At 40.0% G+C, this 14,612-nt stretch overlaps 1 protein-coding gene across 1 annotated transcript in view; it reads left to right on the forward strand.

The window, feature by feature from the left end:
- Nucleotides 1-14,612, forward strand: part of CHL1 (cell adhesion molecule L1 like) — a gene marked incomplete at both ends in the record, with an annotated part of 55,615 nt that overhangs the window by 10,095 nt on the left and 30,908 nt on the right. The window contains 5 exons of the mRNA XM_082322580.1: nucleotides 2,673-2,795; nucleotides 3,915-4,085; nucleotides 5,947-5,994; nucleotides 7,946-8,066; nucleotides 11,125-11,309. Coding sequence (XP_082178706.1) covers nucleotides 2,673-2,795; nucleotides 3,915-4,085; nucleotides 5,947-5,994; nucleotides 7,946-8,066; nucleotides 11,125-11,309 — 648 coding nt within the window. The remainder of the gene's footprint in view (nucleotides 1-2,672; nucleotides 2,796-3,914; nucleotides 4,086-5,946; nucleotides 5,995-7,945; nucleotides 8,067-11,124; nucleotides 11,310-14,612) is intronic.

The raw sequence follows: 14,612 nt of genomic DNA on the forward strand, positions 1-14,612 counted from the left end.
CAAAGAGATCAATTGGTTGTGTCCATGTGCTGCATTGATAACTCCATACAGTATTAAACACTTTCATGACACAATTAATCTTGTATGATACTTTCGAGCTTAATTCAGCTGTGATAGTTTCTGTGATCAGCCACAAATCAGTAGTGATTGATTCTGGAATATCTGCTAATTAAAACAGAGGAACACTGCAAAAAAAAATATTGCCTACATATACATACTGAAGACAAATGTGCAAGAGCCAAAGTCTAATGTGATATTGGCTTCATAGTTTTAATAAATCTCCTCATGCAGAATTCAGAAGCAGTTATTTTTCTAGTCTTTGAGACCTATGGGACCCCCGCAAGAAAATATGCTTGTCAGAAGGTTTGGTTCAGGAATTTATCATGAAAGTTGAGTTTTCCTCCCTTACAAAACTTCAAGGGTTCAAAACACTCAAAGTTATGTATTGAGGGGAAAATCAAAGTTTTTCCATGTTTTTCACAATGAACAAAGTGAAACAAAACAGCATGGAAGAACCCAGAAGCCCTGAGAGCCTGTAATTCAAGTACTTGTTAGAGATGGAGGACACTGGGTTTCAAGTTGCTGCTTCTCCCATTGGGGAACAAAGGCAGACATCTGGGCCATGCATTGGAGATGAATGCCCGTGCTGCATCATTTTTTTCACTGTCTCCTGGTGGAAATCACTATCTTTTTGTATAATTCTGTAATTATTGGCTACAGAAATTGACTGAGAAGACCAGTGGTTATGGCACCCCGCTGGGATATTGGAGACCCAGATTTAGTTGTTCCAAATGAGGCAGAAAATGAGTTTGAACAAGAGTTTCCAATGTCCTAGATGAATGATCTCACTATTAGTCTATTTGCTGGTCTCTTTGGTTGTCTTAGTCAGAAATCCCTTATTCTTCACCTGATTCAGCTTTCTTAAAGTTTTGTTGAGAGTGATGTGCTTTTGGGAATAAATAAGCTTTAGATCAACAAATCAGCTTTTTCCAGCTGGAAAATGTTCGACCTCTTCAGCAATCAGTAAATGTATTTTTCCGGGGCTTGAAGAGTATAAGTTATTGAAAATATTGGATTTTAATATATAATTCCCTTCATTATCTGAAATTTCACCTACAGAGTGGGTAATACTCATTAGCTCCATTTTGCCTCTCCTAAGAATTCATAACGTATTAATAATCCTCCTGGAGATAAAATGTATGCTCAATCTGCATTCAGGCAATCAGCATTATAGTGATTGCTTCTTTTTATGTTTACTAATACTACAATGTATATGTAAAGTCTCCTTAGAGTACTGGTTCTGCATTTCTTCTTAGAGTACTGGTTCTGCATTTCTCACCCTCCTTCTGTGGTTTGACTCCTGCGAAGTGACACTGCAGATATCCTGTGGAGCCACTGGACCACCAATGTTTCAAATTGTTTATTCTCTAGCAGAGTTCCCTGTCATGACTTGAACACTGGGATGGCAATATTTGCTGTGCCAGTTTTTTCTCCACAGCCAGGATGCTTTCGTTCCTTTGCTGTTTAATTGCTGTTAATTTTGCTGTTTAATGCTGTTGCCTGAACTGAAACTTTCGCTAGTTTGAACTTGCCTGGAATGAAAGCAGAAGACAACGTCTGCCCTGAAACTGTCTTAGCTAAGTTTGTTTAAGGAGTGGTTATTTTTTGCAGACTAATTTCTTTGCAATAATCTCTGAGCCACAGCCTCCCAGTGCTTGGTTTGGTGTGGGCTCCAGCCCAGCTCTGCTTCCCTTCTGCTTGGATGCGCTCCAGTTGCATTTTGGGCTGCCGAGACTGGCCAGGTTGCACAGGTTTGCCAAGTGTGGTTCAGGCTTTGAACAGTCTGCTGGCATCTGTGCTGATGCTCTAGTTGATTAAACAAGTCCTTGATCCATTAATTATTTAATCTATATTTAAGACCAAATAGTGCAGTCTTTGTGCAAGCTGTGTGTTCTTCTGTGCAAATCCCGTCTCTGCACCCTGAAGGACAACCTTGCTGAGAAGGTCTGCAGGTCTGCACAGCAGAGTGGATGAGGAGGCAATATAGTCTTTAAATCAGACTTCTGCTTCATCTGATTCTGGAAATGGATAAGAATTGGGACAACTCCAGGCATAAGGCGGAATAGCTGGCTGATGTCTGTCCTCACCAGCATTGACTTGCAGTGGCTTCTTGGGAACCACTTTTTAGCCAAGATTTCTGAGAACATACTGCACTCCCAGCTGCTTTCTGATCTCCCAGGAACAGCCTGGGACCTGTCAGTGCACAGTCCTCTACACCGATCTTGGCCTCAGGCTTTGGTTCAGAGTAGCTTTGAGCTGTCCCTTGCAGACAGTACAAATAAATGAACTATAGAAAGTATTTGGAAATGCATTAAAATAAAGCCTAAGAAAAGCTCATGAACATCACAGACAACACCACCATTCACTTGCCTGATTTCCAGTACTACGGTCTGTGCACTTTATGAATGAAGAACGCTAGCAGAGCTTTCTTACTCTTAGTAAAAAGCATTGTTACCCTGTATCACTTTGTAAATAATAGTAGTAACTACAGGCAGAGAATGCAAAGGATGATGTTAAAGTAAATATTTTATTAAGAACTACATTAAGGGGGAAGCAAAGGGCAAAATTTCAAAAGGTAACAATAAAAGAGGAACCTCTCTGTTTTTGTACAGGTGTACCAAAATTCCCAAAAGAAAAAATTGAGCCCCTTGATGTGGAGCATGGTGATTCTGTGATTTTGCACTGTAACCCCCCAAAAGGCATCCCACCTTTGCACATCTATTGGATGAATATTGGTAAGTAAACAATTTTTACACAGTTTGTATGAGGAGACTCAAAACATTTGTCTTCCAGAGCAGTTTCATTACAGATTCATAATTGATGGGAATGGTAGTTGTACAAGTGCTTAGAAAAAAGATCTGGATATTGAAAAACAAAATTGAAAAATGGAGAATGGAGATATGTTTTTACATAACACAGAGTTAAATTGTAGAGTGCATTTGTGCAACATATTATTAACTATGAGATATCAGAAAGCTTGTATATCAGTAAATGAGGCTACCAGTAATGAGGCCTACTGCATTTACAATAGAGAGGATAAAATGTGTCAATATATTATTTCTATCATTACTATTTTCCTCTTTTCCTAAACTAATGGTTGATTTATGATACTAAGAAAAAAAAAATCTGTCAGGTACGTATAATTAGTTCCTTGTAGGTTTCTGTCACATTATTCTTCAGCATTTGTGTTCTGCAGGAATTTCTGGCTCTTGGGAAGCAAAGTAACTTGGATTGCCTCCATGACATCAGGAGTTTGTTTCTGATGCTGACCAAGTACTTGCAGAGACAGGGTGCCACGTTAAACCTCTGATCTTATAAGGCAGCCTCTCTACTCCTGACATACATATTTAGCACAGACCTGCATTTGGCTGGATCAACAACGAGACAGTACAGCAACCTGAGTTCGTACTAACACTCCCCTGCTGTAATGTGTAGTTACAGAAGAGCAAAGTGCTTGGGAGACTGACCGTGAGGGACATCTGTAAATGGTGACCTCCATATCATCATTACAGGCCTTTGTATCAGGGAGAGGTGATGGACATTTCCTTTGACTTGAGCAGGAACTTTGTACTGAGTATTTTTTTATTATCAAATTTTCATTATCAATTATTTTTCATATATTTTATATAATATTATATATGTGATTATATATTATATATAAAATATTTATTATAAATTATCAATCATACACTGAATATTGGTAAATAACCCATTGGTTACGCTGGGCCTTCTGCCACTTTCGCATCAAAGTTATAATCTGTATCTGGAAGCAAACATGACAGGAGAGCATTAGTAGTCATATTTGTGAAACAGCTCAGTATCATTACCATATCATAATTATTTTTTCTTCCTAGATTTGCAGCACATTCCACAAGATGAAAGGGTCTCCATGAGCCTTAAGGGAGATCTCTACTTTGCAAATGTGGAAGAAAATGACAGTCGAAGTGATTATTGTTGCTTTGCAGCATTTCCAAGACTGAGGACGATTGTACAGAAAATGCCAATGACGCTGAAGGTTTCCCGTTGTAAGTCTGTGGATGAGTAGTTTCTTGTTTTCTATTGTTTTTTCTTTTTCAGCTCCCCAGGCATCAGCGAATGCAGATGTGTGCCCTGTGTCTCTGATGCAATTCTCTCTGAAGAAAATGCAAGTTACTGTGCTTATTCCTGCATTATTAACCTTACTCTAAGGCCTAAATTCAACCGATGAAAGCTTTTTGTAGCTGTCAGGCCCCCAAAATGCCTCATTCTTCCTCCTGTTCTCCCCCCAGTGAAAGCCAATGATGCATTAGGGAAATCTGCTTCTCTCACAGTCCAGTGGGTCACTGATGGGCGGGACTTTGCTGAGTCTTGAGAACTTTATGTGGCCACCTCCTTCCTGGGTGCAGGCCTGGTTTGGTCTGGGTGCAGCAATGCAGTCGGGAAGGACGATGCTTTCCAGGTCTTTGCAGGCTGCCTTGAGCATCAGTAGTGACACACGAGGCATTTTCCATTTCCTTAATGAAATGTTGAGTAGCGAACATAAAATTTTATTTATTTATTTATTTATTTTAACATCTCCGTATTCCTGTAGGCTCTGAGGGTCTTATACAAAAGATGGTTTCAGGTACTGCCCCTGCATCTGAGTCTCACTGGGGCAAGTTGGGTTTGCTGTCCCATAGTCATACGCATGCATATGTTCAGTGTATACCTACCCAGTACCATCAAACTGTTAATTCAAGCTGTGTAAAGCCACTGAATACAAGGGGTGTACAGGTATCAGTGTTAGAAACAGAGGAAAAGAATACAAATATCCAAGCAAAAAAAAGCAGCCTTCTAGGGCATGCTCTCAGCTGTGTTAAATCAGCAAAGCCCGACAGAAGCCGGTGGAACTAAGGCAGCTTATACCAGCTGGAGATCCATCCCGCTTTGCTTGAATCTCTTTTGGCTGTAATAGTTTCTGGTATCACTTGTACCACTCGCTGAGGCTGCTTGTGCCCTTAATATCAGTCTTCTGTTTCACTAATACTTCTGACCTTTCGGGCTTATGCAGCCCAGACAGCCAAGGAGATTTTTATTCATGAATGAAAGCCTAATATTTAATATATGATTTTGAGAGTTTTCTTGTTGGGATAAAAAGATAAAGGATTAGTAGTGGGTTTGTATATCTTAATACTTGCTTAAACCATATATTGGGATAATAATTGTGAGAAAAATATCAAAATGAAATGTTGCTCTCCGTAGCTTTTCTAATGGGTCCAGTCCCACACACATGCGCACACAGATTACAGAAATATGAGATGGGGTTTGATTGTGGGGCCACTGATAGCCCTTGCAGTGGCCCAGCAAAACAATTCACTGCGTGCACCTTGCCATTGAAGCCACGAGACCGGGTGCAGGCAAAAAAGTGAGGCACATACTTAAAGGTTTTTGTAAACTTAGCTTGAGACTGCCCACTCCTCTCCATGCCAAGTCCCTCTTGAGGGACTATTTAAAAAAAAACCAAACAAACAAACAAAAAAAAAAAACCCAAACAAAACTAAAACAACCAACCAAACATAGAAAAACACAGGCAATAAGAAAAAAGAGACTGGATAAATTTTATAAAATTTCTTTATAGTGGATACTTAGGGCTTAGTGATTTTTTTATTATACTAGGTAGCTAGGATGAAATGATGATTATATCACCCATTAAGTAGTTTTCAGAATAATACATATCTTCGAAGAATTTTCTTTGTATTTTCAGAAATTTGTTGTTCATCTGTTGCTTTACTTTATATTTCTCTCTGTTTCTTTCTTTTATGGCAGAAATTGGGGGGGCATGTTTTTGTTTTGGTTGATTTATTGTTTCTTTTGATTCTATATCAATTATGCATGTTTGTGTTTGGTTGTCACTTTTATTTATTTCAGTTAAGCATGCTAATGACTCAGGCTCACCTAATGCTGCGGTTACTAAGGGTGAGTTGAATGCATCTGTTATTTAGCCTTTAAACTGAGAATCTGCCAGCTGAGGTGAAACGTGAGCTGCTGCTCAGGAAAAAGAAAAGAAAAAATCACAAAAGCCTTTTTATTGTGATGGGATGGATTTAAGTGGTCCATGGAGTACAATTTGCTCATCTTGTGCTTTTTGACAGAAATCTGAAGGGTTTTTAACAAAGAGGTAGTTTTCTTACTCAAGAAAAGAAAATTCACATTTCATAATGTGATGTAAGTAAGGAGGCTGACGTCCTCGGTTTCTTGTGTTATCAGTTCAGAGCAGGAGCCAGAGCTGGATGCTCTGAATCTCCCTCTGGCAGTTAAGAAGACGCTGGCATTAGGTACCCATCGTTTGAAACCATGAATTCATGTCTAAAGGGTCACCCTGGGGCTGCATTACTTCAGGGTGAGCTTAAGGTGTTGATTTACAGAGCTTTAGGTACTCTGTGTTAATTGTCCCCATCTACAGCTATACCTCATGGTAGGTGGGAGGTGGTTCTCTTTGGCCGTATATTGCCCTGTCTGATACTCACCACAAGTAAGCACTACAATGAAGCACTTCTCATCCTGGGGATTCACATCTACCCTTGCTTTGTGTTCCCCTCTTTGTGGAGCAACATCCTGCATATATTCTGCTGAGGTTTATGCAGGCAATGTGGATAAGTCAGAAGGCAGCTAGAGGCTATTCCTGCAATTCTCCACCCAGTTAATTTTGTTTAAAATATATAAAAATGATAGTCTTGGGTTTTGTATGTAGCTCTTGACTCTGATTTATTTGCTTAAATGGCTTCTGAGAGCCTCTGTGTTTTGAAATGCCCAGTTTGAAACTCCTGAAAGACCTCATTTTGCTGGACAAGCACTGAAGTTTTTGAAAAGGGGGTTCTCCTTGACTGTTTTGGGATGGATAACTCAAAGCACTGGTCAGTCCTTAAGCCTTGGCCCATGGAGGCTAAGCCTTGTGAGCAGAACAAGCACGGCTTGTGCGGAGTGACAGACAATCAAAAACTGATTTTCCCCTCGGAGAGATGTCTGAACTCTGGTTGCCACTCGGGAAGGGGGACTGCCTGCGTTTGGCAGCGGGAGGTGGAGGGCAGATGGAAAACGTGCGAGCGTATTCAGAGGTACCAAGGTGTTTTCCTGCAGCTCTGATCACTTGTGACACAGATTCGTAGAGATACAAAGCAAGGGGAGGGGAAAAAAAAATTAGAAAGTGGTTCAGAGAGATACATGTGGTCTTTTACCAAATCATCCGTAACTGACTATTTTTGAAGAACTAGTACCATTTGGGGACTTATTCATTACTGTGCTAATTGTTATTATAGTGATAACTGGATAGCCATTTGACTATATGCATATTTCATCATGAAACCATTATTTGGCAGGCTGGAACAAATGGTCCGTTGAAATCAAATGCAGGTCAATCTTGTTTTATTATTTTAACAGTCTTCCTTACAAATTGTATCTCCATTACTGTAGATTTAATAACTGTAGCAAGAAGGAAAATTCTGTGGGATATTTAAGTCAGGAATGATGGGTTTTCATCTGAGATTTAAAAGGCGAAGGAGAGCCAATGCAGAAGAAAGGTGCTAAGAAAGATGATGCGCACCAGAAGATCAGCAATTGAGAAGACCAGAAGACTGGCTGAGGTGTATGAGAGAAAGGGCCATTGCTTGGAAAGCAGGACATGAAACCGTAGGAAAAGGGGCTTCACCAGTGCTGCTGCCTGTTGTTATTACTGTAGCCATCTTCTAACTGTAGGCAGGAGAAATAGGAGAGTCCTGGATTGATCTCAAACCATATAAATAAATAAAAAAGAAAATTTACAAATCGATGTCCAAAACCTTCTGACAGAAGTAACGTTTGCGGCATTATTGAAGGCTAAGTGAAGGTTCTAAGATTTCATATCTAACTTTTATTTTATTTTATTTTTTAGCAAATTTTATTAAGGAAAGAAAACCCAAACTGCTGATCCCTCCTGAATCTGCTGGCAGTAGCTCATCAGTCACTGTCATCAAGGGAGGTGTCCTGCTACTCGAATGTATTGCTGAAGGGCTGTGAGTAATGCACAATACTGCACAAACTTAATCACCTTTTGCAACAGAATTGAGGATTATATTATTAAATTATACAGCTACAAATGAGTATACCTACCTGCCCAAGCATTTTTAAATTGAACCTCTATGCAGAGTTTTTCTAAAGTATGCATACTGCTTGTAAAGCACAGAGCTAGCATGCAACATTCATATATTTGTTATTGCTATAGCTTATAAACAAGTAATTAAAATCATATTGTGGTAAGTATTGATTTTTTTTTATTACTGTTATATTAAAAAAAAACTATTTTTGAACTTTTTTCAGTAGTACTACTTTTGAGATGTTAAGAAACTAAATAACATCAGAATTCAGTTTCTGTGGTTTGGCTCACATGTGTAATGTTTCTTCTCTAGTTTTGCCAATTCAGGTTTGGTTCAATGCTCAAAAATTATTCAGCATTTTTCCTAAGATCTCAGGTTTTTAAAAGTTCTTGAGCAACTTGCTATAAAACATCCACTAAGAAAATGCCTCGTTGAGTGAGACTGGTGGCCCACCTATCTCAGCTGCAGTGGGAGATACTGGCTTGGGAGTGCATGTGATCCTGGCCGCTTTCTGTGGTTCATTCCCCAGCATCCAGAATTTCCATACAAAGGATGTTCCTTCCATGATGTTCTCTGGAGATGACAGTATGTCAAGGAACAAAGTCCACAACTATGTAAAAATACAGTGAACCAGAGTCAGCTGTATTGGTTTGATCCTGCTAAAACTGATAGTAATGGGCTAACTTCAAATGTAGTTCCAGTCCTATGTTTTCTGCTTGGGCCCATTCCTATGCATGCCTCTGGTGCTTTGTGCTGCATGGATATTTCAAGCTTGTTACTGCTATCAGCACTTATGTTAGAGCACTACTCAAGCTGTAGTCATGGATCTGGCTGTGCTAAGCATGGCAGAATATCTCAATGACGAGGTGCTCACTGTAATAATTTAGGGAAAGGTTAAAGTAGATGGTATGTGATGGGAAATCAGGACAATTCTGTTCCTTATTGTAAATAACACCAGGGCAAAATAAAGGCAAGTAAGGAAAGGGAATGGCTAAATAAATGTTAAGTGCAGTCCTCACAACGAAGCTGTGAATACCTGTCTCAGCCCTTGTTCCTGCTGCAGTAACTCAGACAGACATAAGCTCCACTTTGCTCTCCGTTTAGTTTTCCAGTTTTTACTCTGTGCTTGTAGATGCAATAGTCTGCCCCAGAAGAATTGCCACCAGAGAAACAGGTAAAGTGAAAATCTCCCCAACCACTAAACCCACAATGAAAGCACAGTTGCTTCTGGTTTATTTGTGATAGAGCTTTTTGTTGAATGGAGACTTAAATCATTGCCTTCTCATGCTGTATGGTAGAGCTGCAGGTCTATGAATGCAGACTGTGGTTAGCAGATAGATAATTCATATTAAAGGCTGTGCAATTAGATCCCCTCTATAAAATTCCAAAATCAGGGTATTTATCTGCCTGAACAAACACGTTTAGGGTATTTTGTTTTTCCATGTGGGCTTGAAAGGGCATTGCTCATTTGAGCTGGCAAGATTATGCCTCTGCAGTTGGTTGCCATTTCTGAGAGAAGGTGAATTACTTGTCTCTGTTGGATTCACTCCAAGTATCTGCAGTGAGTTTTAGTTCCCTGTTGCAACACTTCCTTGTCTAATTCACTACCCATCCAGCTAATTTGCAGGTGCACAAACCTCCACAAGTCCACAGCTATGAGTTTATAGTGTTTTCAAGGTTCTTAAAAGGCAGATCATCTTGGAAATACATAAATATGAATTTTCATGCGCAAGAATTAGTATCGTACAAGAAGAGAAAGTCAAAAAAAGGACACTGTTTATTTGGAAAAAAGGTAAAAACCCCATGTTTTTGTTTCACTCAAAATTTTCCAAGAAACGTTTATGTAAATTATTTTTTCAAACAAAAAGAGTTGTTTTTTTTTAAAGTAGTCACTTTTGAAAGAAGACAAAGTACTACTTTGATCACCAAACAAACATTTTTCACTGAAACCCTTCAAGAATGCAACATTTAGACCAAAATAAAATGATATTTTTATTTGTTAAAATTCCCATTTTCAGCAGAAAAATGATCAGCTTTGCCTATATCTCTGCCAATCTATCCCACCAAATGTCCACAAACCACAGAAGCGGATAAACTGAGCCAGATTTCAAGTAAGATCAGGGGCAGCCAACTGCAAAATAAGGAATTAAGTACATTTCCAATCTGTCATTTTTGAAGACTTATATTCTGAGTAATGACAGTGTCAGGAGGGCATTGCCTCAATACAACACCACGGCAACACAGTGCCTGACTTTGGTACAGGAGCAGGACAAGGACTCTTGCAGGAAGTAATAGGGTATTTGCATGGTTGTGCTCACTGCTCATGGAAAACCATAATTTCTTAGTACCTGGGGCTTTGAGTAGCTTGTGCCCGGGCATTTTGCCACAATAACAGATGGACACAAGAGGAAGCAGATACGACTCTGTGTCTGTGCGTTGTGTATGGTGTCGGGGTCGTGAAGCCCAGCTGGGAATGTGCAGACAACAGTCTGTCCTGAATTTCTGTGTCACTGCCATTTGCTTTCAAAAAACGTAAGGAGCATTTTCAGCCATCTCCAATGGCTGGCCACCTTTCTAACCAGGCAGGGCACCAAGTGAAGTCACTGTAATGAAGTCTTTACCTCCTTGTCTGTCCTCAAGTGCCCTTTTGGAGTAGGATGAAATGAGGTCCATTCCCTCTCCCGCAGGCCATGCCAATACACTTACAAGGAATGCAGCCTCATGCCATGACCTGGTGTTGGTTGTGAAGAACCTATTCATAGGGGCCCTTCAAATGAAGCAGTAGTATAGACTAGTTGTAGCCTATAGTATAACCCTTTGTACACCGCGAGTGTTTTAAAAGGGCTCAAAAGTCTCTGAAAACTTCACCTTGCAAACTGTATGCATGAAGTCCAGCAGCTCTGCTAACATAAAGCATTACAACAGCCTAGTATTCAACTCAAAGTCTTTTTCTTTTTTTTTTTTTCTTTGCTATTAGCCCAACTCCTCATCTAAGCTGGGTCAAGGTCACTGGAAACTTGCCCAAGGACGAACCAGAAACAGAAAATTTTGGGAAGATACTGAAGATAGACCAAGTGACTGCAGCTGATGAAGGAACATACCAGTGCACAGCAAGCAACCCCATGGGGAGAGCGAAGCACGAGTTCCACGTTCACGTGGAAGGTGCTGAGTACACTTTACTAAGCTCATTGTTTTGAACAAAGAAGTGGTCAAAGGGAAGTGAATAAGGACCTTTGCTAATATCACTTGGTGTAATGCATAAATTCAAACAAGTCTATCCATTTATGCTAGCCAAGGACCCGCCTTATAGTTTTGGGAAGCTTGCAGAAAGTAGCACCTTTTTAAAAAAAAAAAAATAAATATAGAAATAGTGCATTTTTTTTTCCTGAACCATGAAGGCACTACAAAGTGGTGAACAGGAGTACAAATATGTGAGCAGATCCAGTACTCTAAACATGTGGGTTAGTCAAGCAAAGATATTGATGAAATGTCTTGTATTAATCTGAATGTCAGATCAAAAGATCTAATTATTCTACTTGCTCTTAAAGAATGTGAAAATGGCTATACTGGGCCAGATCAGGGTATATTTAGCACAATTTCCTTTCTTTGGCCTCCACCAAAAGTGAATGCCTAGGGAGTAAAAATGCAGTGAGCAAACATGGTACCACCCTTCTCTTCCCCTCCTTCATGTGCTCCCTTGCTATCATTTTTGTACATGGACAACCTGAGCTAAGAGTGAGCCCCTGAAAAGTATCATAAAACAAAGTAAAAAAAATACTTTCTACTAATTTTTAATAGTTTAAAAAAATTCAAATATGACCCTTTTTGTCATGCCACTGAGTATTCGAGGCCCATTTCCCCCAGTAGCCTGTGTGCTTGGAAGGAGGACCAATACTATATTAGCAGCATTCATAAATAGTCTTAGAGTTAAACTTGTGCAGATTATACACTTGTGCGTAGGGTGGTGCATCCCTGTGGATGAGCATACACACAGGTCTGGTGGCTGAACAGGGTGAGTGCTGGCTGCATGTGCTGGCCTAGCAAAACGGAGAACCTGGTATGTATGTGCATCCGTTTGGTCATCATTTATTTATGTTGTTGCTAGAAGAAGGCAGATCAATGAAGCCAGCCAAAATACCTTCATAACAGGCATCTTGCAGAGTGCAGATAGAGGTGCATGGTGCCTGCTGTCCCTCCGTCCTCCTTTCTCCCTTCTCCTACTCCCCAAACCCTGAAGGTGTGAGCCCTTCACATGAGGCAGGTGCAGATGCTCTTTTTCAGGAGCAAAGCACAGCTCCAGTGAGACCTAGCAGAGACAAGCGAGCCCTGCAGAAGTATCACTGCCACTGCAATTCTTTCAGCAATGCTGCCCGTAAATAGCTACAAAATGAGAATCCTGAAGCACAGCTGAAAAACTTGCTGAAAACATTTTCTCTTTACTGATGAAAAATGCTCCAGCCTCTGCTCTACAGAGTAAAAAAAAAAAAAGTCACAGGCAGTATTAAACTGTCGGAGTCTGCCAACTGCTTCATTTTAATCTGTGCTTCTTCTCACCCCATGGTCACAAGGAGTCGTGATGGTAGGAAAGGCACTTTCAGCTACCTGCGCTGTATTTACTCGTCAGCTGAGGAAAAGGCTTTTCTCCCAGTATGTGATGAATCATCCCCATTCACTTGACACAACCTTGCGTCTTACAGTCTTCTTTCTGTTCCTGGAAGTGTGGCAGAGGGGGATACCAGGGCATGGCAAGTTTTCAGCTGCAATGGAGGGCAAGTGCTGACTCCTAGAAATCATTCCAGATGGTTTGGAGCATCTCTCCTGTAGCTGAATATTTTAACAATCTGGCTATGATTTTCTCGGCTGTAAAAATTGAATCCTTCAAAGAAATTGCAGGAGCTGCAAAACCTAAAATGCCAGAGAAATAACATTAATTAAACAGTTCAGAATATTCACCCCCTTTTCCCCCAGTCTCTAGAGGGAGGAAAGCTTTCTGGCAAATTGTTGTTCCTGCTCATTAACAAACAAGTACTTTTAAAAAAAAAAAAAAAAAAAAAGGAAGGAAATAATCCCACTCTAGCCATTGCAATGTAAAAAATGCTTTTGCAATTGCTATTAAATTCATTTTCCATGTGTGTAACTGATGATGGCTATTGTCACTAGCAGGAATTCTTCCTGTTAGGAGTCACCTCACATGCAGGGTATCAAGGTAAAATTAAGCCCAAACACCATCATCTTCTAGAATTTGTAACCAGAAAATGTCACTACTATTAATCAGAGGTGGGCATGTTCGTCATTCTTGCAGCAACTCCTGTGTGCACGCTCAAGGGCAGATCTTGAGTTGGTGGAAGTGAGCATTAATTTCCATAGGTTTCAGGGAGGTTATGCTGACGTAGGGCATCCTCGCACCTGACAGGCTCTTCTCGAATGATGCATTCAGGGAGAAGAAAATTAAACATGGAAGAAAAATTATCTCAGTTATTAACCACCAACAATCTCAATCTAGTGCTGGTGTGTAAATTAGGATTTTGCTGTCGTTTCTGCACTATGTCACATTTTCTGTTCTTCTTTCTGGTATTTGAGGATCTCAAACCATTACCCCAGCCTTCTAAATAACAGTCTTGATTAATGATATTTGCATGCAGCCCACTTACTAATCCTACAATAGTCTGAGGGCAAAGATTCAGGCAATTATTACCAAGCATATGAAAATATTCAGCTAGCAAATTGCTTGACTGTTTGAGCATTTTAATCTCTCTTTGCAAGGAAAGATGTAGCCTGGAACATTGGAACAGGCACAAAAACCCCATTGTTGTTATTAGAATGAGAGAAAATTATTTAAAAAAAAAAAATGAAGCAAGCCCACAAACTGTCTTGATTTCAAATGTTTGTTTATTTGGTTATTGCATATAATTCCTCAAACCCAATGTAAAATGTATGTGTAACCTCAAAATCTTGTCACTATCACAGTGCCTGATCTCATGGTACCTTGATCTCGACTGAGGCTCCTAGACTGTGTTTAATAGAAATAATTATTACAATATAATGATTAATTATAGTAATGATATTATAGCTAAGGGCCTTTGCAGTTAAGTCTCTTAATACTTTCATTACTCAGCTAGAGAAAAATAAAATAGATGAAACTAACATGAGGCAGAAACATGGCTGGTTGTTTTAATCAGGCTCAAACTGTAGTTCTGTGTTTCACTGGAAAACTGCTTCAATGGGGATGCAGGCCCCAAGGTGGTAACTGCGGCTGAAGCTGCCGATGATGCCCCCAAAGTGGGATGGATTGCCAGCCCTTGGGAAGACGTGAGGAGAATTTGAAATGATCTTGACAAATTGGGAAAACGGTCTGCAGTAAAAAGGATGGGCTTCAGTAAGCACAAGTGCAAAGCAATTCTCATCAGGCAGCACTAATTGGCTTCATAAGCACAGGATGGAAAATGTCTGGTTAGACTAGTCTGG

Source organism: Platalea leucorodia (genome assembly GCF_965183815.1).
Source record: "Platalea leucorodia genome assembly, chromosome: 9".
Lineage (NCBI taxonomy): Eukaryota > Metazoa > Chordata > Aves > Pelecaniformes > Threskiornithidae > Platalea > Platalea leucorodia.